The 25,383-nt window shown below is 36.2% G+C and overlaps 1 protein-coding gene across 1 annotated transcript in view; it reads left to right on the forward strand.

The window, feature by feature from the left end:
• LOC136037049 (calcium-activated chloride channel regulator 1-like) overlaps positions 1-25,383 on the forward strand; it is a 129,827-nt gene that overhangs the window by 28,299 nt on the left and 76,145 nt on the right. Inside the window, exon 3 of the mRNA XM_065719480.1 lies at positions 7,003-7,117. Coding sequence (XP_065575552.1) covers positions 7,003-7,117 — 115 coding nt within the window. The remainder of the gene's footprint in view (positions 1-7,002; positions 7,118-25,383) is intronic.

Here is a 25,383-nt window from a genome sequence, read left to right on the forward strand (position 1 = left end):
ACCAGATTCGTCCTGCGCCCTTTTCATTGAATTTTTTTCCCCCATGGCATATTTCTCCAAGGAAAGATCCTCCCACATAGCCCCCTCCCTCAACCCTACCCCCAAAACCAAAAAAATCCCCCTGAAAACGTCTGTACACTTTCCAATAACCATTATTATATGTAAAGACTGGTTGAAGTTTGTAACTTCCAACCCCTCCCCCAGGGACTGTGGGGGAGTAAGTCATCCCCAAAAACATAGTTATTATGATTTTCGACTATGCTAAACAAAATGGCTATCTCAAAATTTTGATCCGTTGACTTTGGGGAAAAAATGAGCGTGGGAGGGGGCCTAGATGCCCTCCAATTTTTTGGTCACTTAAAAAGGGCACTAGAACTTTTCATTTCCGTTAGAATGAGCCCTCTTGCGACATTCTAGGACCACTTGGTCGATACGATGGCCCCTGGGGAAAAAAAAAAAAAAAAAAAACAAACAAATAAACACGCACCCGTGATTTGTGTTCTGGCAAAAAATGCAAAATTCCACATTTTTGTAGATAGGAGCTTGAAACTTCTACAGTAGGGTTCTCTGATACGCTGAATCTGATGGTTTCATTTTCGTCAAGATCCTACGACTTTTAGGGGGTGTTTCCCCCTATTTTCCTAAATAAGGCAAATTTTCTCAGGCTCGTAACTTTTGATGGCTAAGACTAAACTTGATGAAACTTATATATTTAAAATCAGCATTAAAATGCGATTTTTTTGATGTAGCTATTGATATCAGAATTCAATTTTTTAGAGTTTTGGTTACTATTGAGCCGGGTCGCTCCTTACTACAGTTCGTTACCACGAACTGTTTGATTTTGTTAGATCATTTTTAATTAAATTTGAGTATAAAGAATTTAGTGAGTATTCCCCTAAGTCCCTGTTCAAAGAAATATTATTATTTATTTTGAGATTAATTTCGATTGATTCTCGAGCCACCTGTTTTATCCCGAAATCATTACTGATGAGTGAAGATTTTTCGAAAAGTATCGTGTGGTCGGATTATTAAATATATGCTAACCTAAAGCAGAATCAAAGGAGTTGTTGGAACTATTTGAAATTAATGCCTTGTCTATGTCTTTTTTATGCTGTTGTAACCGTTTTTCTAGATTCTGATGGGTCCTGTCGACATAGTAATTTCCACAATCACAGGGTAATTGATAGACCCTTCTTTGGCGAGTAACTGGGGTCTTATCTTTACCGGGATGATTTTAAAATTATTAGTAAAAACTACGTAGAGATTATTTTTTGTGGAAATATTTTTTTATTTCGTTGTGATTTTTGGGATATAGGGAAGATAGACAATATTTGAGGGCTTATCAGTAGCCTCACGTTGTGAAATATCTTCTTCGATTTTACAAGAATGTCTTTTTATTCTACGGTTAATTATTTTATTGACGAAAGGAATGGGGTATTTATTACCAAAAAGAATATCTCTGAAAAAGTTTATTTCTGCATTTATATACGAATCGGAGCAAATATTCAGGGCATGATCAATGAGGGAAGTTACAACGGCTCTTTTAACTTGTGGGGGGTGATTTGAATTAAAGTGAAGATATCTGTTGTTTTGTGTTGGCTTTCTTTTCAAGACAGTGGAAATCACTTCTGTGAATATTTCGGCCCTATGTAGCCAACACAAAACAATATATATCTTCACTTTAATTCAAATCACCCCCCACAAGTTAAAAGAGCAGTTGTAACTTCCCTCATTGATCGTGCCCTGAATATTTGCTCAATTTTTTTCTTGCTACTTAAAAAGTAACAAAAAAAAGTCATGAGACAAAAAAAAATCTCATGACAATAGAAGTCACGAGAGGGTTCAATGAGAGGTATCTTACTATAAAGTCATGAGAGGGTTTAAAACAGTAAGCTTCTTACTGTTTTAAAAAGTAGAGTTAAGAGAAAGGGTCAAACTTTAGCGTAAAGAGCGAGGCGTTGAGGAGGAAAAGCCCCTTTCATATACGGAGTAATTTCTGTTCGTTTTAAGTTTTAATGTCGCTCCTTACTTTCCGTTACAAAAACTTTTTTTTTATTTAATCGCTCACAAGGTTGACAATCGTTTGGGAACTATTATTTAAGGCCGTGATTAAGTGAACTGATGGAACTCGAAAATCCCATGTTAAATTTAAAATTTTCATTTAAAAAGTACTCAAGTATTCGTTGGCGGAAGATGCCGCTTTTAATATCAGGCCATAGCTTCTTGAAGATGCTACAAAATGTTTGAAAGGATTTTGCTCTATTTCCTCTTATTGCTTAGAAATCTTAGAAAATGTCTAGGTCTTTTTCACAAGTGTACTCGATAAAAGATATTGCTTTTAGAACAAAATCGGTACTATCATGAGCAGAAGACAATAACCTGTAAGATGATTGGAACCATTTTTCGATTTATTTTCCTGTTTTCTAACAGTCCCATAGAATATTTCAGCGACCTGAAATTTTTACAAGTCGGTTTCCAGAAAGAATCTTTTCAGATCGCCGATAATACCCCCCAGAGACCAAAATGACAAGCTGGTATAATCAGCTGCTTGTTAATAGAGTATGAAATTTTCATAAATTATTTCACTGCAATGAAGAAACCTAAAAAGGAGAAATAGTCAGGAGCCTTCAGTAAAATTGTGCACACAAAGCCGAAATCATGGGGAAAATTAAAACAAAGCGAGGTATACATCTTAAAAGTGTTACCACACATAGACAGTGCCTTTGTAAAAAGTATTTGGAGCTTGGTAGATGTAAATATCCAAAATACCTAATAATGCGATACGGCGAAGAACTAGACAAGTCAAGAGATTTAGGTCAAGCGACAAACCTTGAGGCGGAGCAGAACCCCGTAGCTTCCTCCCCGTTGCCCTACCGGGTCGTGACTGGTGGTAGAAACTTGGATTGCGACGATTGAAGGATTGCCGGCTAGAGACTTAAGTTTGGAAGCACAGGTGAGAAGGAAACAACCCGTAAAAATCATAGAACCTTAACGAAATTTACACCACCAGATTCAGCGTATCAGAGAATCCTACTGTAGTTTCAAGCTCCTATCTACAATTAAACAAAAAAAAAAGTTTTTAAAGTGAAAGTAAGGAGCGACACTAAAACTTAAAACGATTAGAAATTACTCTGTATATGAAAGGGGCTTTTTTCCTCAACGCCCCGCTCTTTACGCTAAGGTTTTTTTACTGTTTTAAAATGTAGAGTTAAGAGAAAGAGTCAACTTTAGCGTAAAGAGTGGGGCGTTGAGGAGGAAAAGCCCCTTTCATATACGGAGTCATTTCTGTTCGTTTTAAGTTTTAATGTCGCTCCTTACTTTCATTTAAAAAAACTCGTTTTTTTTTTGCTTAATTTCTGGACGTCTTTGAATTAATGCATGGTTTGATCTTGGCTCTCCATACATAAATAATTAAAACGAAATTTGCATATTAATTTTTTGGGGCTAAATGGCTTTTTCACAGTTTTGATCGGAAGATTTTGAGAAAAAAGGAGCGAGGGAGGAGACCTAGTTGCCCTCCTATTTTTTGATTACTTAAAAAGGCAACTATAACTTTTATCTTTTTACGAACGTTTTCATAAGTAAAAAATATACGTAACTTACGAATTAAATTACGTAGCGAACTTCAATATTCGTATGTTTTTATTGCGTATATGAGGGGGCTCACCATCGTCGATACCTCGCTCTTGATATTAAAGCTTAAATTTTGTCCCAATTCCTTAAGAATGACCCCTGAATCACAAAGGCCGTAGAATAAATAGTTGAAATTACTAAAAATGCTTTAGCGTAAAGAGCGAGGTATTACGAGGAGGTAGACCCTTCAGATGCGTAATAATTTCTGTTCGTTTTAAGTTTTAATGCTGCTTCTTACTTTCAGTAGAAAAAGACTTTTCATGTTTAGTTTTTCATTATTTTTTTTAAACAATGCTAGAAAATCCTGCGCCCCCCTCCATTGAAAGTCTCTTCCCCCATGAGAAGTTCGTCCATGGAAAAATCCTCCCCGGTAACCCTCCCCCTCAAATACCCCCCCAAACCAAAAAATCCCCCTGAAAACGTCTGTACACTTCTTAGTATCCATTACTATATGTACACACAGGTCAAAGATTGTAACTTGCAGCCCCTCCCACGGGGACTGCGGGGGAATAAGTCGTCCCCAAAGACATAGTTATTGGGTTTTTCAACTGTGGTAAATAAAATGGCTATCTCAGAATTTGGATCCGGTGAATTTGGGGGAAAATGACCGTGGGAGGGGGCCTAGGTGCCCTCCAATTTTTTGCTCACTTAAACAGGGTATTAGAAATTATCATTTCCGTTAGAATGAGCCCTTTTGCGACATTATGGGACCACTGAGTCGATACGATCACCCCTGGGAAAAAAAACAAATAAACACGCATCCGTGATTTGTCTTCTGGCCAAAAATGCGAAATTCCACGTTTTTATAGATTGGGGCTTGAAACTTCCACAACAAGGTTCTCTGATACGCTGAATCTGATGTGTGATTTTTGTTAAGATCGTATGACTTTTAGGGGGTGTTTCCCTCTATTTTCTAAAATGAGGCAAATTTTTTCAGGCTCGTACCTTTGATGGGTAAGACTAATATTGATGAAACTTATATATTTAAAATCAAATGAAATTCTTTTGATATAACTATTGGTATCAAAATTCCATTTTTTTAGAGTTTTGGTTACTATTGAGCCTGGTCGCTCCTTACTACAGCTCGTTACCACGAACTGATTAAAAATGTGGAATTTTGTGTTTTTTTTGTCAGAAGGCAGATCACGGATGCGTGTTTATTGTTTGTTTTTTTTTGTTTTTTTTTTCAGGGGTGATCGTATCGACCCAGTGGTCCTAGAATATTGCGAGAGGGTTCATTCTAACGGAAATGAAAAGTTCTAGTTTCCTTTTTAATTGACCAAAAAATCGGAGGGCACCTAGGCCCCCGTAGCACGCTAATTATTTTCCCAAAGTCACCGGATCAAAATTCTGAGATAGCCATTTTATTCAGCGTAGTTGAAAATCCTTACAACTATGCCTTTTGGGATGACCTACTCCCCCACAGTCCCCGTGGGAGGGGCTACAAGTTACTAACACTGACCAGTGCTTACATATAGTAATGGTTATTGGGAAGTGTACAGACGTTTTCTGGGGCGTTTTCATTTGGTTGGGGGCAGGGGTTGAGAAGAGGGGGATATGTCGGGGGAACTTTTCATGGATGAATTTGTCATGGGGGAAGAAAATTTCCATGAAGGGAGCGCAGGATTTTCTAGCATTATTAAAAAAAAAACAATGAAAAAATAAATATGACAAAGTTTTTCAACTGAAAGGAACAGAATATTCCTGTTATTATTTTCCTGTAAATATTAATTCCTGTAAATATTCCAGAATAATTTCTGTTAAAAGGAACAGAAATTATTACGCATATGAGGGGCTCTCTTCCTCCTAATACCTCGCTCTTTACGCTAAAGTATTTTTAGAAATTTCAACTATTTATTCTACGGCTTTTGTTATTCAGGGGTCATTCTTAAGAAACTGGGACAAAATTTAAGCTTTAGCGTGAAGAGTGAGGTACTGACGAGGGAGTGAACCCCCTCATATATGTAATAAAAATATGAGAATACAGAAGTTTCTTTACGTAAGCTAATTTTTAAGTTGCGTATATCTTTAACTAATAAAATTTATTTTTACTAATAATTTTACTAATAAAAACATTCATAAAAAATAAAAGTTCTAGTTGCCTTTTTAAGTAACCAAAAAATCGGAGGGCAACTAGACCTCCATCCGCGCTTCTTTTTTTCCCTCAAGATCATTCGATCGAAACTATGAGAAAACCATTTAGCCAAAAAAAAACAAAAAAAACGCAAATTTCGTTTTAATTATTCATTTGCGGAGAGCATAAATCAAAACATGCATTGATTCGAAAACGTTCAGAAATTAAATTAAATAAAAACAAGTGTTTTTTAACTTAAAGTAAGGAGTGACATTAAAACATAAAACGAACAGAAATTAGTTCAAAATGAAAGGGGCTGCTTCCTCATCAGCGCCCCGCTCTTCACGCTAAAGTCCGACTCTTTCTCTTAACTCTATTTTTAAAACAGTAAAAAACTTTAGCGTAAAGAGCGGGGCGTTCACGAGGAAGCAGTCCCTTTCATATACGAAGTAATTTCTGTTCGTTTTAAGTTTTAATGTCACTCCTTACTTTCAGTTTTTTTTTCAATTCAATTCGTAAGAAAACTTTGGTTTTCTGAGAACCCTCGAAGAAAGCCTTCAACTAAGTTTGGTGTTTAGTTTCGAATTAATCAGCTGAGGTATTTTAATTAGCCTATTCCTAGGAAAAAAAGTGGAAAAAACAATAAATTTTCAAATGCACTCTGTGCATGCCGTCCCAGTTTTATATACATGGGCATTTTGTATTTGAGAATGATAGTGCTCTTTTGCTCATTTTCTCTTCTCCCTTGGTCGGTAACCAAGCTTTGCAAGACCCAACCAAATATATTACTATTCCTCGGCTGAAGCATCTCACCAAAGGAAGCTGTCTATCAAAACCTCTCACAAGACTTGATAATTGGTACTATTTGAAGTTTTGACATTCGACGGTCTCTAGAGAATTAAAAGACAGAAGACTAACCTAACTTCAATTTTGAAGCTCGATGTTTTCAAGTTCACTTAATCATTGCTGTTTGAGAATTTTACCTGTCTGTAGATTCGAAGGCCTTGCTAGATGGTTAAGAAAAGACTGTCGACATACTTGATACTTAGAAAAGACTTAAAAGACCAAAATCTCCAGATTTATGTAATCTGAAATGTTCGTTTACAATTCACCTAGGGTGAGGACTCAAACAGACCTTAAGGGGAATTCCCGCTCATTGCAAGCATGTATGTGTCAAAACTATCGAGTCTTAAAACCTATGGAAAAGTTGATTTTTATTTAATTTAATTGTATGAAACGGCAACTACTCCATTGACTATTTAAGTATTTCATTTCATACATTTGTTTATTTTTAGGTCAAATGGTTGCGAAAGAATGGGTAAAATACAAGTACGGTGTGTTTGAAGAAACAGGTTTTCAAAATGACTTACAATATCCTGGATTCACCGGAAATTACATCCCAAGGAACAGGTAAGATTTTGAATTTATCTATATGCACTATAATAAAACCTAGCATATCTGAGGGTGGATTACCCCTGGTTCTTCAGGGCAGCGAATTACTTTAATAAACGCGCGTAATAATAATACTCTGCTATGCGACCTAATTAGAGTTACAGTAGCCCGATATCATGAGTTATATATATTAATAAAAAACACTTCGATCATAATAATGCTTTGGTCTCTGATTGACAGCAAAGAACCCGGATTTCGGTACCAGGTTGGTCTACAAGCTTGCTACCTACCCCTATGAGAAAGACATGATAACTGGAACGTCGACAATTCTCAACGCCCTACGCTTCATTAATTTCTCCGAAGGATCTCCATTGTTATCCTTTTTTAAAAGCGGTAAATTAATTTGTTTTGATTTTCAGCTGTTTTGTCTCATTTCAGATTATCTGCAGAAATATCTTATCCGCGGTTGGCACACTTTTCAAATGTACGGATTAAACAAAAACGAAAAAAAACGAATCTTTTTCGACTGAAAGTAAGGAACAACATTTGATCTTAAAACGAATAGAAATTACTCCGCATATGAAGGGGCTACCTGTTCCTCAACCCTCTGTGTTTCCACAGAATTTTCAAATTAAAAGGCCCTTGCGTTTGAGTAGTCGTTCTTAAAAAAAGGGGGGTTGATTTTCATCCGAATGAGCACTCTAAATCATCTACGACATAAAAAAACAATAAATACGCATCCCTGATGTTTATTTCGGCAGAAAAATAAAAAATGTACATTTTTGTATGAGCTAACAACCCCAAAAGAAGAGCTTTCCAATATACTGAATCTGATGGTGTATTTTCATTAAGATAGCTTGAATTTCTGAGGGAGTTTCCCCCCTTTTTGAAAACCAGGCAAATTTCTTCAGAATGAATTATCAAACAGTTCGTGGTAACGAACTGTAGTAAGGAGCGACCCGGCTCAATAGTAACTGAAACTCTAAAAAAACGGAATTTTGATACCAATAGTTGCATCAAAATAATCAATTTTATGCTGATTTTAAATATATAAATATCATCAAGTTTAGTCTTACCTATCAAAAGTTACGAGCCTGAGAAAATTTACCTCGTTTTACAAAATAGCGGGGAACACCCATTAAAAGTCATAGAATCTTAACGAAAATCACACTGTCAGATTCAGCGCATCCGAGAATCTTACTGTAGAAGTTTCAAGCTCTTATCTACAAAAATGTGGAATTTTGTATTTTTTGCCACAAGACAGATCACGGATGCGTGTTTTTTTCCCCAGGGATGATCGTATCGACCAAGTGGTCCTAGAATGTCGCGAGAGGGCTCATTCTAACGGAAATTAAAAGTTCTAGTGCCCTTTTTAAGTGACCAAAAAATCGGATGACACCTTGGCCCCCTCCCACGTTCATTTTTCCGCAAAGTCACCGCATCAAAATTTTGAGATATCCATTCTGTTCAGCGTAATCGAAAACTTAGTAACTATTTCTTTGGGTACGACTCAATCCCCCACAGTTCCCCGGGAGAGGGGCTGCAAGTTACAAACTTTGACCATTGTTTGCATATAGTAATGGTTATTATGAAGTGTACAGACGTTTTCAGGGGGACTTATATGCTTTGGGGTGGGTGGGGGAGATGGGGTTACGTGGGAGGATCTTTCCATTGAGGAATTATTCATGAGGGAAGAGAATATCCATGAAGGGGGTAGAGGATTTTCTAGGATTAATTAAACAAAAATGAGAGAATAAATAATTTTTTTCCACTGGAAGTAATGAGCAGCATTAAAACTTAAAACGAACATAAAGTGTTACCTATATAAGAGGGCTCGTCTCCTCCACAATACCTTGCTCTTTACGCTAAAGCATTTTTAATAATTTCAACTATTTATTCTACGGCCTTTGTGATTCAGGAGCCATTCTAAAGGATTTGGGAGAACATTCAAGCTTTACTGTAAAGAGCGAGGTATTGACGAGGGGGCGAAACCCCTCGTATATTTAACAAAAATACACAAATATAGAAGTTCATTAGGTAAGTTAATTCGTAAGTTTATTACTAACAAAACTGTCCGTAAAAAAACCTAGCTGTACTTTTAAGTAACTAAGAATTAAGGGGCAACTAGGCCTCCTCCCCACCCCATTTTTTTTATCAAAATCGTCCAATCAAAACTAAGAGAAAGCCATTTAGCCAAAATATAATTAATATTCAAATTTTGTTTTAATTATTCATGTGCGGTTAGCCAGAATCAAAACATGCATTCATTCAAAAATGTTCAGAAATTAAATATAAAAAAAATAAGTTTTTTTTTAACTGCAAGTAAGGAATGAAATTATTCCGTATATGAAAGGGGTTGTCCCCTTCTCAATGCCTCACTCTTTACGCTTAAGTTTTTTGTTTTAAAAAGTAGAGTTGTGAGAAAGATTTAAACTTTAGCGTAAAGAGTGAGGCGTTGAGGAGGGGACAACCCCTTTCATATACGGAATAATTTCTGTTCGTTTTAAGTTTTGATGTCGCTCCGTACTTGCAGTTTAAAAAAAAAACTTGTTTTTTTTTATATATTTATTATATGATCAGAACCAGCATAAAAAATTCAATTTCTTTGATGTTTCTATAGTTATCAAATCCCGTTTTTTTAAAGTTTCGGCTATAATTGAGCTGAATCGCTCATTACTTGGCCTACACTTCGTTACCATAACTGTTTGATAACTGAGAGTTCACTTTAGTCTTTTTTTTCTCCTTGAGGCTAGGATAATCTTGTTTTTTCATGTTTTTTTTGCCAACATTAGCTTCCGCTATGACAAAAATTGTTCAACACTTTGGAAACGCGGGGAGGGGGGGGGGGGGCTCTGGAAAGTATACATTCCTACACAAAAAGTACTGTAAAACTTCTGCAAATGTTTTCAACAAACTTTTCCCATTGAATAGCGAACAAAACATCAAAAACCATTTTTTTTCGATCTTTTATTCAAGTTCCTCAATTTATATTCGTAGCCTACTTTTAGATAATATATTTACGATTACCATTTTACAAAAAATGGTTTAATCCCGCTTTCTAGAACTTGTGAGAGTCAGGTTGAGATGACTAGGACATGTTATGTGGATGACAGATCGCCAAAGATCGTCGTTGTCTGCCAACCATCCAGAGCCAAGAAAAAAAAACCGGTTGTCCCCAAGTGGGTGTCGAAGAAGGTCTAAGAAAAGATTTGATGAAAATTAGAACTTCTAGAGAGGTTGTAAAGAAAGAAGCTTTAAATAAATAGGTATGGGGGAGGAGCTTGCGTAGCTGTGATGGCTTCAGGCGGATTGGTGCTGCAGTGAGTTGTTAGTAGTAGTATCAGTAGTAGCAATTTCTGTTGTTACTCGGGCTACAAAGATTCCAGGGCGAAACCAATATCAAACCATGGTATCAGCATGATTGGACGGTATTGCGCTTTAAGTTTACAATTAGAGACTATCACCAGTCGTTTCAACAATAAAAAAGAACATAAAACTTTTCGTAAATAAATTTCAGTTTTAGCAGATCTAGATGTTTACCTCCTCTGGAAGTCATTCCACACTTCCATGTGCCAGATGATCCCAAAGCTATTTAACAAGCATTCTCTCTACAAGTTTCATAGTGAAAGTAATCATTGCGACCGAGGTCAAAGCTAATTACTCGAGCTGCCTCAATTCTAAAGGGATGAAATTGGAAATCCCCTCAGTAAAAGACTAGCCAGCAAATCAATACATGGTAGAATGAAATGGGGTGGTAATTATGCGCTCCCAGAGATTGTTCTAAAGAACCTTCCATAGGCAAATAATTGACTTTTCATATTATTTCACCCCCAGCCTCCCCGAAAAGGAAAAATATACCCTCCAAAGGCCCTTCCCAAGCCCCCCCCCTAGCTGAGTGGATGACACAATTGACATGAAAACTTATGTCTTTAGGGATGCGGGTTCTAATCCACCTATTGCAAATCTAGAGTCCTGTCACGGGGGGTGGGGGCTAGTGATGTGACTCTGCAAGCTAAGGTGCCTTGAATGTGAAGGCAATAAACCTTTGAGGCCTGAGTCTCAATCCAATTTGGTCCGCTGCATCCCAAATTACAAAGGGTTGGGATCGTATTCATGTATGGTAGGCCTAATGCGTATAACACTAGTTATCATTTTAGGACGCTACTGAGGGGAAATTATATTGCAATTCACAATGAGATTTTACTAAAACTAGGGTTTTAACTAGCACTAATTTAAGCCTAATTTAAGCATTGATATGAATCTAATCTAATAGGAGTCTTATTACCCCCGAAAAAGAGGGTAAGTAGGCTTAATCATAGGCTATTTGTAAAAGATATACAAAGCTGAAGTGGAGCTATCTTGGCCTATGCAAAGTGATAATCAAATTTCATATGAGAATCAAATTTCACATGAGAAAAAAGCTAATACCATCTACAAGACCATGTCCAGGGGGGGTAGGGGGTTCGAAATTTTTTTTGACTCGTATAAACATTTTTGAGTTTAAACATTTACATATTTTTGAAAGTTTTTTTTTGTGTGTAAGCCCCTCCCCCAAAAAATCCTTTTGTAAGCCTCCTCCTCCCTGAAAAAACTCTGTATACGGCCCTGACTATCTAGCATGACCAAGTAATGTCATGAAGTTCGTCATAACCCAAATAAAAGAATTGGCGGTATCTAGTCAATTGTCTCACGTATAGTTAAGATTTGAAACAATAGTTGCATAGTTTTACAGAATATTCAAAAAATAATGTGTAAAAACCAAAAAGTAAGATTTTTCACAAGTTGAGGGGGGCGATTTTTAATCAGAATACGTAAAAGCTAATGTCACCAGCGCAATCTCAAGCTCAACTGTAGAGTTGCATGCGTTTTTATGGTACATATTGACTAATCCCTTATTTCTTTCGATCTCTACATTTCTGTCAAATCCCCCCGTATATTCTCTTCAGAAGCCACAAAGTATCTTTTGGCTCATATCTTGAGTAAAAGATACCAAAATAGTGTCACCCACTTTTTCATAAGACTTTCTAAATAAATACTCATATCTTTTCATTTTTTGCTTATTATAGGGGAGAGATTCCGGCTTTCTCTTCAAAAATCAAATTACGCAAAACCTGATATCTATGTTGCATATTTTTTTTCAGTTCCCCCGCCTCTTATTCGACTGTTTTTTAGGAGTTTCGACCAAAGTTTTCTACATTTTATGAAATAAATTATAAGCACAACCCTGAACTGAGACAGTTAAGATTCGGGATAAGTAGCTGGAATTTTTACGGAGTATTGAAAATTTAATGTTATAAAAACCAGAATTCAGGTTTTTTCAGAAAATTGAGAAGAACGTTTAGTTAGGATGTCAGGATACAAATCTTCCCATATAATAAGTGATCAATCATAAGCACAATCCAAAATGTGACCGAATAAAAAGTTAATGAGGCTTACCCTTCAAGGTTTCATCCTAATGAAACATAGACTTCACTAGGATAACTAGTGGGCGGTCATGGTTGATTTATCTTAATTTAGAAACACTGATTTTGTGAATTTCGTCCTGCTGACGAATTTGCCCTTTTATGTCTGACATTCATTTCCCCTCCTTAATTAATTGAAAACCACCAACTTAGTAAAAATAATTACTGTGATTGATAGCCTCAAATAATGAAGACGTGCAGAAACTGTCCAGAACTCAGTTGGCTCACAGTGGGAGTTTCAGCCTGCATTAGTAAACAAAAGAAACATTAGCAGAGATATATGTAGATTGATGCGAGTTTGATGAAACGCAGCCGTGGTACACTTGAGTGAATTTTCGACTCATCAATGCGTCTCGCCTTTGTTTTTCAAGTCGTTAATAAAGCATTGAAAAGTCTCTTTTTGTGATCTTAATGGGTTTCTTCGCTATTTCATTAATTTATTAAATCGATTTGATTGTTTTTATGCAGCTTTGTATGGCTAGACTGAATATTAAAAGCATTTATGAGTGGTATTGAGGCTAGATCGGAATCTAAAATGTGAATCTACATGAAGTATTAAGTCATAGCCATCGGATATATTGGCACTGGCAGGAATAGTTTTTATAGGGGGAGGAGGGGTCAAATTGAAAACAACAGACTAAAAAAATAAGTGAGGTATATTGAGACTGTAGAGAGTTCTTGGGAAAAATTGGAGGAATCCTGGGATTTTGGGGAGGATTGGTCTGTAGGTGCCCCTTTTCATATACCTGTCCATGTTTCTAAAAATAAGAAAGACGGTGGAACGACATTCTAAAGATCGTCTATGGACCTCCTCACTGAAAAGCGGTGAACTGGTATGAAACCTCTACGATTGTGTACAAGGGCTTAGGGCCTTCTTTTTTTTTTTCAAGCATGTTATCCTCAAGAACATATCCAGGATTTTGGTTATGGGTAGGGATGTTTTACTCGGGTTGAGAAGCTACAATAATATTAAAAGAGCATAAAAAGGTTGTGCAATGCATTTTTGTCCCTTTTTTATGAGCCGGACAGTAATTTCGGAGGAGGGTTCAAAACCGGTAACCCCCTGATACGGCGATGGATATCCTTCTCTAGAAAAAAAAAAAAAATATTAGGGTGCTCTTTCAAGCGTTGTCTGTGGGATTCAATGACTATGTATAATACGTAAGACATTGAGAGGCCAATTCGACAAATTAGTTAAATAAACCGTTCAAAAAATTTCAAAAGTTCGGTACTGGTTTTGATCTCAGTTTTAACCTTAATACAACATTTCCCTGGAAAAAAAAAATGTTTATGCTTTTTTTTGTTTACTTATGTGCCTGCGTAAGGAGTGTTTTAAGTGTAGTTTCGAACAAATTTAGTCGAATCGACTTCGAATAAAAGTATTTATCTACCACTTGCCAAAGCTTAGCAGTTATTCTTGGCCCTAATCCTTATTTTCTGGGAATATCCCTATAACCGACTATATAGCATTGAGTCAGTTACAAGGGAGTGCTGACTTCCCACCACATGACGTACACCTTGAAACGCTACGTATGTCACACAGTTGCCCCACGCTTGGCACGCGCCACCTGGTGTACATGTTATGCTAAAACCTGGATTCTGGAAATGACTTTAGAAAGGCTAATAATTACCTGGTTTGAAATTTGATTTGCTATATAGGTGATATAGTCTACCATTATTGGTCCGGTTATACCGGTTGATGATATCTGAGAAAACCGTTTTATTTCTCAAACCAGGATGTGTAACATTATTTTATGTAAACCTAACTTCAAGCAGGGATTGCTTCATAATAAATGCCTTTTAATTTTGAGCGATCGCTATGTCCTGATGTTTCAGACTTGGAAAATGGAAACATCGATGGTGTTGTAACAATACATGTGAATTTATTCGTCATGAAAGTTGATTTATTTATTTTTGAAAAATCACTCAATCATTCTTCGCCGAATGTCACCATTGACATCTATGTCTTTAATATCTTGGTTTTAAACTATAATTGCATTCAGATCGGAAATGTTTGATTGAAAATTTCCTGTTATTAGCTCGAAAATGCGTTATAAACCATTGAAAATCAAAAAATAATATACATACATCATATATACTATCTTTATAAGCGAGCAATAATTGTATTTCTATTTATGTATGTATTTTTTCTCGAAAACAGCTCCATATTTTTTTTCGAGAAGATTGGTATCTTGGGATATTCTTGCTTAAAAAAGAACGATCTAGATAGGTCGGAAGTCTGAGAAAATTCGTTAAGAGCCTTAATTTTGGTTTTTGCAAATGGCGTCGTGTATTATGTTAATCTTATATATATATAAAAATAAGTTGTTTGTTTGTGTGTTGACTGACGTCATGTTTGTGTGTCGACTGACGTCATGTTTGTCGACTGACGTCATTATAAGGATTGAGCATTATGCTGTCATGAAGTTGTTTGTCGACTGACGTCATGTTTGTCGACTGACGAAATTACAGACCGGAACACCGGGACACAAATGCCGACCGGGACACGGAATATAAATGGCGACCGGGACACTCAAAGAGAAATTATAGGCTGGGACACCGGGACACAAATAACGACCGGGACCCAGGGAATATAAATGACGACCGGGACACAGGGACACAACTACAACGGGGACGCCGGGGGCACAGGGGGGATATATAAATGACGACCGGGACACAGGAAATGTTCGATTAGCAATCACCATCAACAAAGCTCAAGGGCACTCATTAGAATAATGAAGTATAGATCTGAATACGGATTGTTTTTCCCATGGACAATCATATGTTGCATGTTCAATAGTCCGTAAACCTGACAATCTATTTATATGCACAGAGAATATAAGTCAAAACCAAAATATATCTATCTATATTCACAGGTGGGACACAGGGACACAACTACAATGGCGCGTAAATAATATGGCGCGAAAAAAGCTAAAAAAAAAGAAAAACCTAAAAAGAAAAAAAAATTAAAAAAAGGAAGAAAAATAAAAAAGGGGAAAAATAAAAATAAAATAAATAAAACAGGGAATATAAATGACGACTGGAACGCTCAAAGAGAAATTACAGACCGGGACACCGGGATACAAATGACGACCGGGACACAGGGAATATAAATGACGACCGGGACACTCAAAGAGAAATTACAGACTGGGACACCGGGACACAAATGACGACCGGGACACAGGGAATATAAATGACGACCGGGACACAGGGACACAACTATAACGGGGACGCCGGGGGGCACAGGGGGATATATAAATGACGACGGGGACACAGGGAATGTTCGATTAGCAATCACCATCAACAAAGCTCAAGGGCAGTCATTAGAATAATGAGGTATAGATCTGAACACGGATTGTTTTTCCCATGGACAATTATATATTGCATGTTCAAGAGTCCCGTTAACCTGACAATCTATTTATATGCACAGACAATGGGACAGCGAAGAATGTTGTATATTCGCAAGTTTTACGTAGTTAAAAACATATATATATCTATCTATATTCACAGGTGGGACACAGGGACACAATTACAATGGTGCGTTACTAATTTGGCGCGTAACGACTTACGCGCGGGGGGGCTCGTTGGGCGCAAAGCGCCCCCACCAACTAGGTGTTGGGGTGGCGCGAAGCGCCACCTCAACAGCTAGTAAATCATATAAGCATTCCTTATGACATAATATAAGCATTTTCTTATATGATGTCGTGTATAGAATAAATAAGATTGTTGGGTTTCCAACGCATCAGTTATTTATATAACATAATGTCTCTTGGAAGGCCCAATAAGCGAAAATTTGCAATTGCAAATACTATAAATGATGATTCTTTGGAACCAACACCTGAACTATCAAACCTGATAAGATGTGAAAATCGACAACCTGGACCATCAAATGCGATAACGCCGATACGAGCAGCTAAAGCTAAGGCCATTGCTAAATTGTCTAATGTAATCAAAATCCAAGAACTTATCAAAAATGAAAATGAAGAGCAGAGACACGGGAAGTTAGAAGATATGCAAAAACGACAGTTAGAGCGTGTCTAAAATGAAAATGAAGAGCAAAGACACACGCGGTTAGAAGACATGCGACACCGAGCATGTGAGCGAGTCAAAAATGAAAATGAAGAGCAAAACACGAAATTAGAAGAGAAGCGGTGGCGTGTCAAAAATAAAAATGAAGAGAAAAGACATGAGTTGTTAGAAGACATGCGAAACCGAGCATATGAGTGAGTCAAAAATGAAAATGAAGAGCAACATGCGGCTAGAAGAACAGCTTTTGCGTGTCAAAAGTGAAAATGAAGAGCGAAGACACACGCGATTAGAAGACATGCGACACCGAACATGAAAATCAACTTGGACAGTGAGAATCGAAACGTGGATTTTGAAATGGATAAGGTCATCAATGCCTACCATACCTTTGAAAAAAAAACAACCGGAACTAGATAAATCGTTGCAAAGAAAAGAAGCTTTTGCACGGAAGGCTCCAGAAGGTTTGGTGATATGTTTTTCATAATGACAAAAGACAAGCCGAGGCAAAAGTTAAAGGTCCAGTAAAAAAAGAAGTAATTTTACAAAGCCACTGTTTCTAATTTGGGAGGTCCATTTGGACGTCATGAGATCAAACAGTTTGTGGTAACGAACAGTAGTAAGGAGCGACCCGGCTCAATAGTAGCGAAAACTCTGAAAAATCGAGTTTTGATACCAATAGCTACATCAAAAGAATCAAATTTTAATGCTGATTTTAAATATATAGGTTTCATCGAGTTTAGTGTTACCCATCAAAAGTTACGAGCCTGAGAAAAATTGCCTCGTATTAGAAAATAGGGGAAATAACCCCTAAAAGTCATAGAATCTTAACGAAAATCACACCATCAGATTCAACGTATCAGAGAACCCTATTGTAGAATTTTCAAGCTCCTATCTACAAAAATGTGGAATTTTTCATTTTTTGACAGAAGGCAAATCACGGATGTGTGTTTATTTGTTTGTTTGTTTGTTTTTTTTTCCCAGGGGTAATCGTATCGACCCAGTAGTCCTAGAATCTCGCAAAAAGGGATCATTCTAACGGAGATGAAAAGTTCTAGTGTCCTTTTTAAGTGACCCAAAAAATGGAGGGCACCTAGGCCCCCTCCGACGCTAATTAATTTCCCAATTTACCGGATCAAAATTCTGAGATAGCCATTTTATTCAACGTATTCGAAAAACTATGTTTTTGGAGAACTCCCCCACAGTCCCCGTGGGGGGGACTACAAGTTACAAACTTTGACCAGTGCTTGCATATAGTAATCGTTATTTGGAAGTGTATAGACGTTTTCAGGGGGGATTTTTTGTTGGGGGGGCTTGAGAAGAGGGGGATATGTTGGGGGAACTTTCCTTGGAGGAATTTATCATGGGGAAGAAAATTTCCATGAAGGGAACGCAGGATTTTCTAGCATTATTTAAAAAAAAAATGAAAAAATAAATATGAAATTCTTTTTCAATTGAAAGTAAGGAGCAGAATCAAAACTTAAAACGAACAGGAATTATTACGCAGATGATGGGATCACCTTCTCCTAATACCTCGCTCTTTATGCTACATTATTTTTAGTAATATCAACTATTTATTCTACGGCTTTTGTGATTCAGGGGTCATTCTTAAGAAATTGGGACAAAATTTAAGCTTTAGTGTAAAGAGCGAGGTACTGACGAGGGGGGTGAACCCCCCTCATATACGTAATATAAAATGAGAATACAGAAGTTCTTTACATAAGCTAATTTATAAGTTACGTATATCTTTTACTAATAAAAACATTCGTACAAAATTAAAAGTTCTAGTTGCCTTTCTAAGTAACCAAAAAACCGGAGGGCAACTAGGCCTCCTCCCCCTCCTTTTTTCTCAAAATCATTCGATCAAAACTATGAGAAAGCCATTTAGCCAAAAAAAAAATGCAATTTTATTTTTAATTATTCATCTGCGGAGAGCCAAAATCAAAACATGCATGGATTCAAAAACGTTCAGAAATTAAATAAAAAAAACAAGTTTTTTTAACGGAAAGTAAGGAGCGACATTAAAACTTAAAACGAACAGAAATTATTTCGTATGTGAAAGGGGTTGCTTCCTCATCAACGCCCCGCTCTTTACGCTAAAGTTTTTTACTGTTTTAAACAGTAGAGTTAAGAGAAAGAGTCAAACTTTAGTATAAAGAGCGGGGCATTGTTGAGGAAGCAACCCCTTTCACCTACGAAATAATTTCTGTTCGTTTAAGTTTTAATGTCGCTCCTTACTTCCCGTTAAAAAAACTTGTTGTTTTTTATCAAGATAAGGTTCAAATTGTTTGTGTTTAGAAGACAAGCAACAATGAGAATCCATATACAGAAGCCTGCCGCATGCCGAGTGCCGACACGCGGCAGGCTTCAAATTTTCTGCCTTTAAAATGGGTGCCACAAGTATCAATTTTCAATGGAATAAGCCCCTTCCTAAGTGCTTAAGATAGCACTTCCTATTCGATGTGGATAGAAAAAAGTTTTTTGGTTCTATTCTGGCCCTTTTTTGAGTGTCATGTTAAGGGTAAGCAATGCTTTGTTTATTTTCCCTCCATTCGGGTTCTCTTACCCCAAGGTTTCATATAAGCTACAAGTTCTTATGCACTTTTTGTGGCGGTGATTGTTTGATTAACAACGGATTGTCTGGTTATGACCGTTTCTCCATTCAGGATACCAATCATCGGAAAAAAAACTACAGACAAGACGTCACAATAACAAGCCGGCAAGGGCCTAAGCTTTTAGTAGTCTATATATATAAAAATAAGTTGTCTGTCTGTGGATCTGTGGATCAGGTGACGTCATGTTTCTGTGTCGGCTGACGTCATGAAATTAGTTGTCGTCATTTTTGTTATGACGATGCTTAGTATATTGTAAAACACATTAATTTGGTTAATAATATACCATTTAAAACACCAAAATGAACATGCTGGAGTAGTCACTCGGTGAGAGAGGGTGTCAGAACGGAGAATGAAGGTCCCAGGTTCAAATCCTGGTTAGGCTAAAAAAGGTAAAAAACTAAAAACTAAAAAAACTGAAAAAACTAAAAAAAGGCAAAAACTACAAAAAAAACTAAAAACTAATAAAAAAAAATAAAAAGGCTAAAAAACTAAAAAAAACTAAAAAAACTAAAAAAAGGTAATAAAAAAACTAAAAACTAAAAAAAAACTAAAAAAAAGGAAAAAACTGAAAAATAGAAGAGAAAAAGAAAACTAATAAAATTAAGAATAAAAATAAAAAAGGGGGATAAAAACAGGGGGATATAAATGACGACCGGGACAGGGAATGGTCGATTAGCAATCACCATCAACAAAGCTCAAGGGCAATCATTAGAATCATGAGGTATAGATCTGAATACGGATTGTTTTCCCATGGACCATTATATGTTGCATGTTCAAGAGTCGGTAAACCTGACAATCTATTTATATGCACAGACAATGGGACAGCAAAGAATGTTGTATATTCGCAAGTTTTACGTAGTTAAAAACATATATATAATATATCTATCTATATTCACAGGTGGGACATAGGGACACAACTACAATGGCGCGTAACTAATATGGCGCGTAACGACTTACGCGCGCGGGGGGGCTTGGGGGGGGGGCGCGAAGCGCCCCCACCAACTAGGTGTTGGGGTGGCGCGAAGCGCCACCCCAACAGCTAGTATTAAATAAAAAGTAAGTTTTATTAACTGAAAGTAAGGAGCAATATTAAAACAGAAGAACATAAATTATTCCGTATATGAAAGGGGCTGTCCTCTTTACGCTAAAGTTTGTCTCTTTGACACAGTTCTACTTTTAAAAAACAATAAAAAGCTTTAGCGTAAAGAGCGGTGCGTTAAAACAGCTTTTTTTTTTAATTTTATTTCTGAATGTTTTTGAATTAACGAAGGTTTGAATTTGACTCACCGTACATGAATAATTAAAACGAAATTTGCATATTAATTTTACTTTTTAAAACTAATAATAACCTTATAATAACCTAAGTTTGATTTTTGTTTCAGTTGTTTAAGAATGACTCCTGAATCACAAAGGCTATTCAATTAGAATAATAGCCCCTTTTAAAAAATAAAAAGAAACTTCAGCGTAAGAGCGAGCTACTGAGGAGAGGCAAGACATTTCATATACATAATATTTATATAACCAACTAGCTGTTGGGGTGGCGCTTCGCGCCACCCCAACACCTAGTTGGTGGGGCGCTTCGCGCCCCCCAGCCCCCCCGCGCGTGTAAGTCGTTACGCGCCATATTAGTTACGCGCCATTGTAGTTGTGTCCCTGTGTCCCACCTGTGAATATATATATATATATATATATATATATATATATATATATATATATATATATATATATATATATATATATATATATATATATATATATATATATATATATGTATATGTTGCATATAAATAGATTGTCAGGTTTACTGACTCTTGAACATGCAACATATAATTGTCCATGGGAAAAACAATCCGTATTCAGATCTATACCTCATTATTCTAATGATGTGTCCCTGTGTCCCGGTCGTCATTTATGTTCCCTGTGTCCTGGTCGTCATTTGTGTCCCGGTGTCTCAGTTTGTAATTTCTCTTTGAGTGTCCCGGTCGTCATTTATATTCCCTGTGTCCCGGTGTCCTGGTCGTCATTTGTGTCCCGGTGTCCCGGTCTGTAATTTCTATTCGAACAATCCCTGTGTCCCGATCGTCATTTATATATCCCGCCTGTGCCCCCGGCGTCCCCGTTGTAGTTGTGTCCCTGTGTCCCGGTCGTCATTTATATTCCCTGTGTCCCGGTCGTGATTTGTGTCCGAGTGTCCCAGTCTGTAATTTCTCTTTGAGGTTCCCGGTCGTCATTTATATTCTCTGTGTCCCGGTCGTCATTTGTGTCCCGGTGTCCCGGTATGTAATTTCATCAGTTGACAAACATGACGTCAGTCGACAAACAACTTCATGACGCATACAGCTCAATCCTTATAATGACGTCAGTCGACAAACATGACGTCAGTCGACACACAAACATGACGTCACTCGACACACACACACACACACAGATAACTTATTTTTATATATATAGACTATTTATTATATTCGTTATGTAACCCATCTCTTATCCGTAATATTTTCTGTTAGTTTTAAGGTTTAATATTGCTTGTTTTGTTTTGAATATTGCTTCTTAAGTTGAAAAAACTTGTTTTTTATTCAATAGCTGATCGTTTTTTAAATAATGTTGGGAAATCCAGCTCCCTTTACATGGAAAATTCCCTTTCCCCCACAAGAAATTTCTCCATGGAAAGATTCTTCCTCGTAACTTAAATTAGCGATATTTGCGGAACTAATTTTGTAAGGGATAGTAACAAAACGGCCAAAGAAGTCGAAACTATTTTTATGAAAATGAGAGTGATAAGTTGAGCAATTCTCAAATAACTGAAAGAAAAGATCTTTGATCTCTAAAAGGTATACTTAATAATTTATGTTCGTTTAAAGTTTTAATGTTATTCCTTACTTTCAGTTAAAAAAAAAGAAATTGTTTTTTCTTTAATAACAACCACGAGCCGAAGACGTACAATAACTTTGGTTTACTATCACATTAAATAAAAAAAAACAAGTTTTTTTAAATGAAAGTAATGAGCAACGTTAAAACTCAAAACGAACAGAAATTATTCCGTATATGAAAGGGGCTTTTCCTCCTCAAGGCCTCGCTCTTTACGCTAAAGTTTGACTCTTTCTCTTAACTCTACTTTTTAAAACAGTAAAAAACCTTACCGTAAAGTGCGGGGCGTTGAGTAGGAAAAGCCCTTTCATATACGGAGTAATTTCTGTTCCTTTTTGAGTTTTAACGTCGCTCCTTACTTTCATTTTAAAAAACTTGTTTTTTTTATTTAATTTCTTGATGTTTTTGAATTAATGCATGTTTTGATCTTGGCTCTCCGCACATAAATAATCAAAACGAATTTGTATATTAATTTTTATTTTGGCTAAATGGCTTTCTCATAGTTTTAATCGAAAGATTTTGAGAAAAAAGGAGCGAGGGAGGAGGCCTAGTTGCCCTCCGGTTTTTTGGTTACTTAGAAAGGCAACTAGAACTTCTAATTTTTTACAAACGTTTTCATTAGTAAAAAACATACTTATCTTACGAATTAACTTACGTAACAAACTTCTATATTCGTATGTTTTTATTGCGTATATGAGAGGGCTCCTGTCGTCGATGCCTCGCTCTTTACACTAAAGCTTAAATTTTGTCCCAATTCCTTAAAAATGACCTCTGAATCACAAAGGCCGTAGAATAAATAGTTGAAATTACTAAGAAATACTTTAGCCTAAAGAGTGGTATTACGAGGAGGTAAACCCCTCATATGCGTAATAATTTTTGTTCGTTTCAAGTTTTTATGCATATTCGTATAAAGAATTTAGTGAGTATTCCCCTAAGTCCCTGTTCAAAGAAATATACTCACTAAATTCTTTATACTCCAATTTAGATAAAAATGATCTAACAAAATAGTAATTTATAATATTATAATAATAGTATTTATTTATAATAGTATTGAACCAGCTACGAAGAGGCCTTTGAGACAGGCTGCTAAAAAAGCAAGGTTGGCTCTGTGAAATTGCATTTAATCACTTTTTTTTCTTTAGTTTGAATGAATTTATATTCTCACTTCATTCTTTTTGTCAGTCCTGGTTGAACTTTGTTGAAGTAAGATGCTAGGGCTGTTCTTAAAAAAGTTTTAAAAAATATTATTTAGTTTTAGTTCTCACAATTTAATGTAAGTTTATTTATATATACATATTTTCTCTCTTGTTCTCGTATTGTGCTGAAGACGGCCCTTGGACATAGGGCCGAAATATTCACAGAACTGATTTCCACTGTCTTGAAAAGATGTTCCCTATTGTTTCTACTTTGTATTTGTTTGTTATGGAAAGGCAGTGTGGTCTTCGTCTCTATTTTAATAAATAGTTCTTTTGAAATTTCTAGAAATACTTTAGCGTAAACAGCGAGGTATTGACGAGGGGACAAATCCCTTCATATACGTAATAATTTCTGTTGGTTTTTATTTTTAATGTTACTCCTTACTTTCACCTGGAAAACTTGTTTTTTTTTAAATTTAATTTCTGATCGTTTTTTAAATAATGTTGGGATATCCAGACCCCCTTTATATAAATCATCTTCCCCCGCAAAAAATTCCTCCATGGAAAATCTCCCATGAAACCCAATCCTTGATGTTCCCCCTCTGACATTATTCACACGGACATTTTTGTTTGCAAAGTGTTACCAACTATATAAGTCGGTATTTTTTTTTTATTCCTTCTCAGCAATAAAAGTCTAACCTTGGAAATAATTTTATATTTTTTTTCTTTTTTAAAGCTTCAAAAGGAATTTAATTATTAAATTTGTTTGAATTATTGGCCTGGGGTGTAGGCAGGGCATGTCCTTTCTCAATGACTTCTCTGATCTGAATAGCCTATCTACAAGAAAATTGCAATAATAGTTAAGTTATATTCCGTATTTTTAAAAATCTCTATTTTTCTATTTAATATACTTTTCAAAATTATTTACATTAATTACGTCATGACTTGTAAAGCTAGGTCTGGTAGCCTTAAGGCAAGAACCTGTGAGCTGGAAAAGGTTTTAATTGTGAGAAGCTCGTATTTACAATTTCCCACGTTGTTAGGTCATTAGCCATACATTTTCCCAGGCAAGTCAGCATGTGGTAACCACATTGATTTGGTTTTTATTAACCAGTTACTTTTTTCAAATTTTTGTACTTCTTTTTGCTCAACTTCATCAGGGACAATACGATAATTTCAGTTTAACGCGACAGAGTAATTTTAAAATAAGTCTCTAGACATATTTTCAGTGAGATTAGTTTTAATTTAAAACAAGCAGAAAGTGTAACTAGTTTTTGGAAGGAAATGTAGGCAATTTTTCGGTTTTGTTCCAGAACAAATTTTGGTCCTGAAATCTATTCTGTTCTCTTTTAGTTTCTCTGGATGAATTCAGGTGTTATTAAATCATATACTTTTCTAAAATCAAGTCGAAACAGAAAATTTTCTAGAGGCACACATAAACACGTTCTTGGTGACTTATGAATCTTCTTGGTGACATTATACAGGCGTACATTTTGGTAGAAACACAAATAAAATGAAAAAGCCTACTTAACTTGGAAACACTTGAAATTATTGAGTAAATTGTGGAATATCGAGGTTTTGGAAAGATTGGCCCCCTTGAGAAAGGAGGACAAGAGTCTGAAATCCTTTTCTGCTTTTGCATTTTATCTAATGTTTCAGTTTTATGATTACAGCATAAATATATAAGCCAATATTCTTAAAATAGCTTCTCATATGTATCAAACAGTTCGTGGTAACGAACTGTAGTAAGGAGCGACCCGGCTCAATAGTAACCAAAACTTTAAAAAATGGAATTTTGATACCAATAGCTACATCAAAAGAATTGCATTTTAATGCTGATTTTAAATATATAAGTTTCATCAAGTTTAATCTTACCCATCAAAAGCTACGAGCCTGAGAAAATATGCCTTATTTTAGGAAATAGGGGGAAACAACCCCTAATTGTCATAGAATCTTGACGAAAATCACACCATCAGATTCAACGTATCAGAAAACCCTATTGTAGAAGTTTCAAGCTCCTATCTACAAAAATGTGGAATTTCGCATTTTTTGCCAGAAGGCAGATCACGGATGCGTGTTTATTTATTTGTTTGTTTGTTGTTTTTTTTCCCAGGGTTGATCGTATCGACACAGTGGTCCTAGAACCTTGCGAGAGGACTCATTCTAACGGAAATGAAAAG

Source organism: Artemia franciscana, chromosome 2 (assembly GCF_032884065.1).
Source record: "Artemia franciscana chromosome 2, ASM3288406v1, whole genome shotgun sequence".
Lineage (NCBI taxonomy): Eukaryota > Metazoa > Arthropoda > Branchiopoda > Anostraca > Artemiidae > Artemia > Artemia franciscana.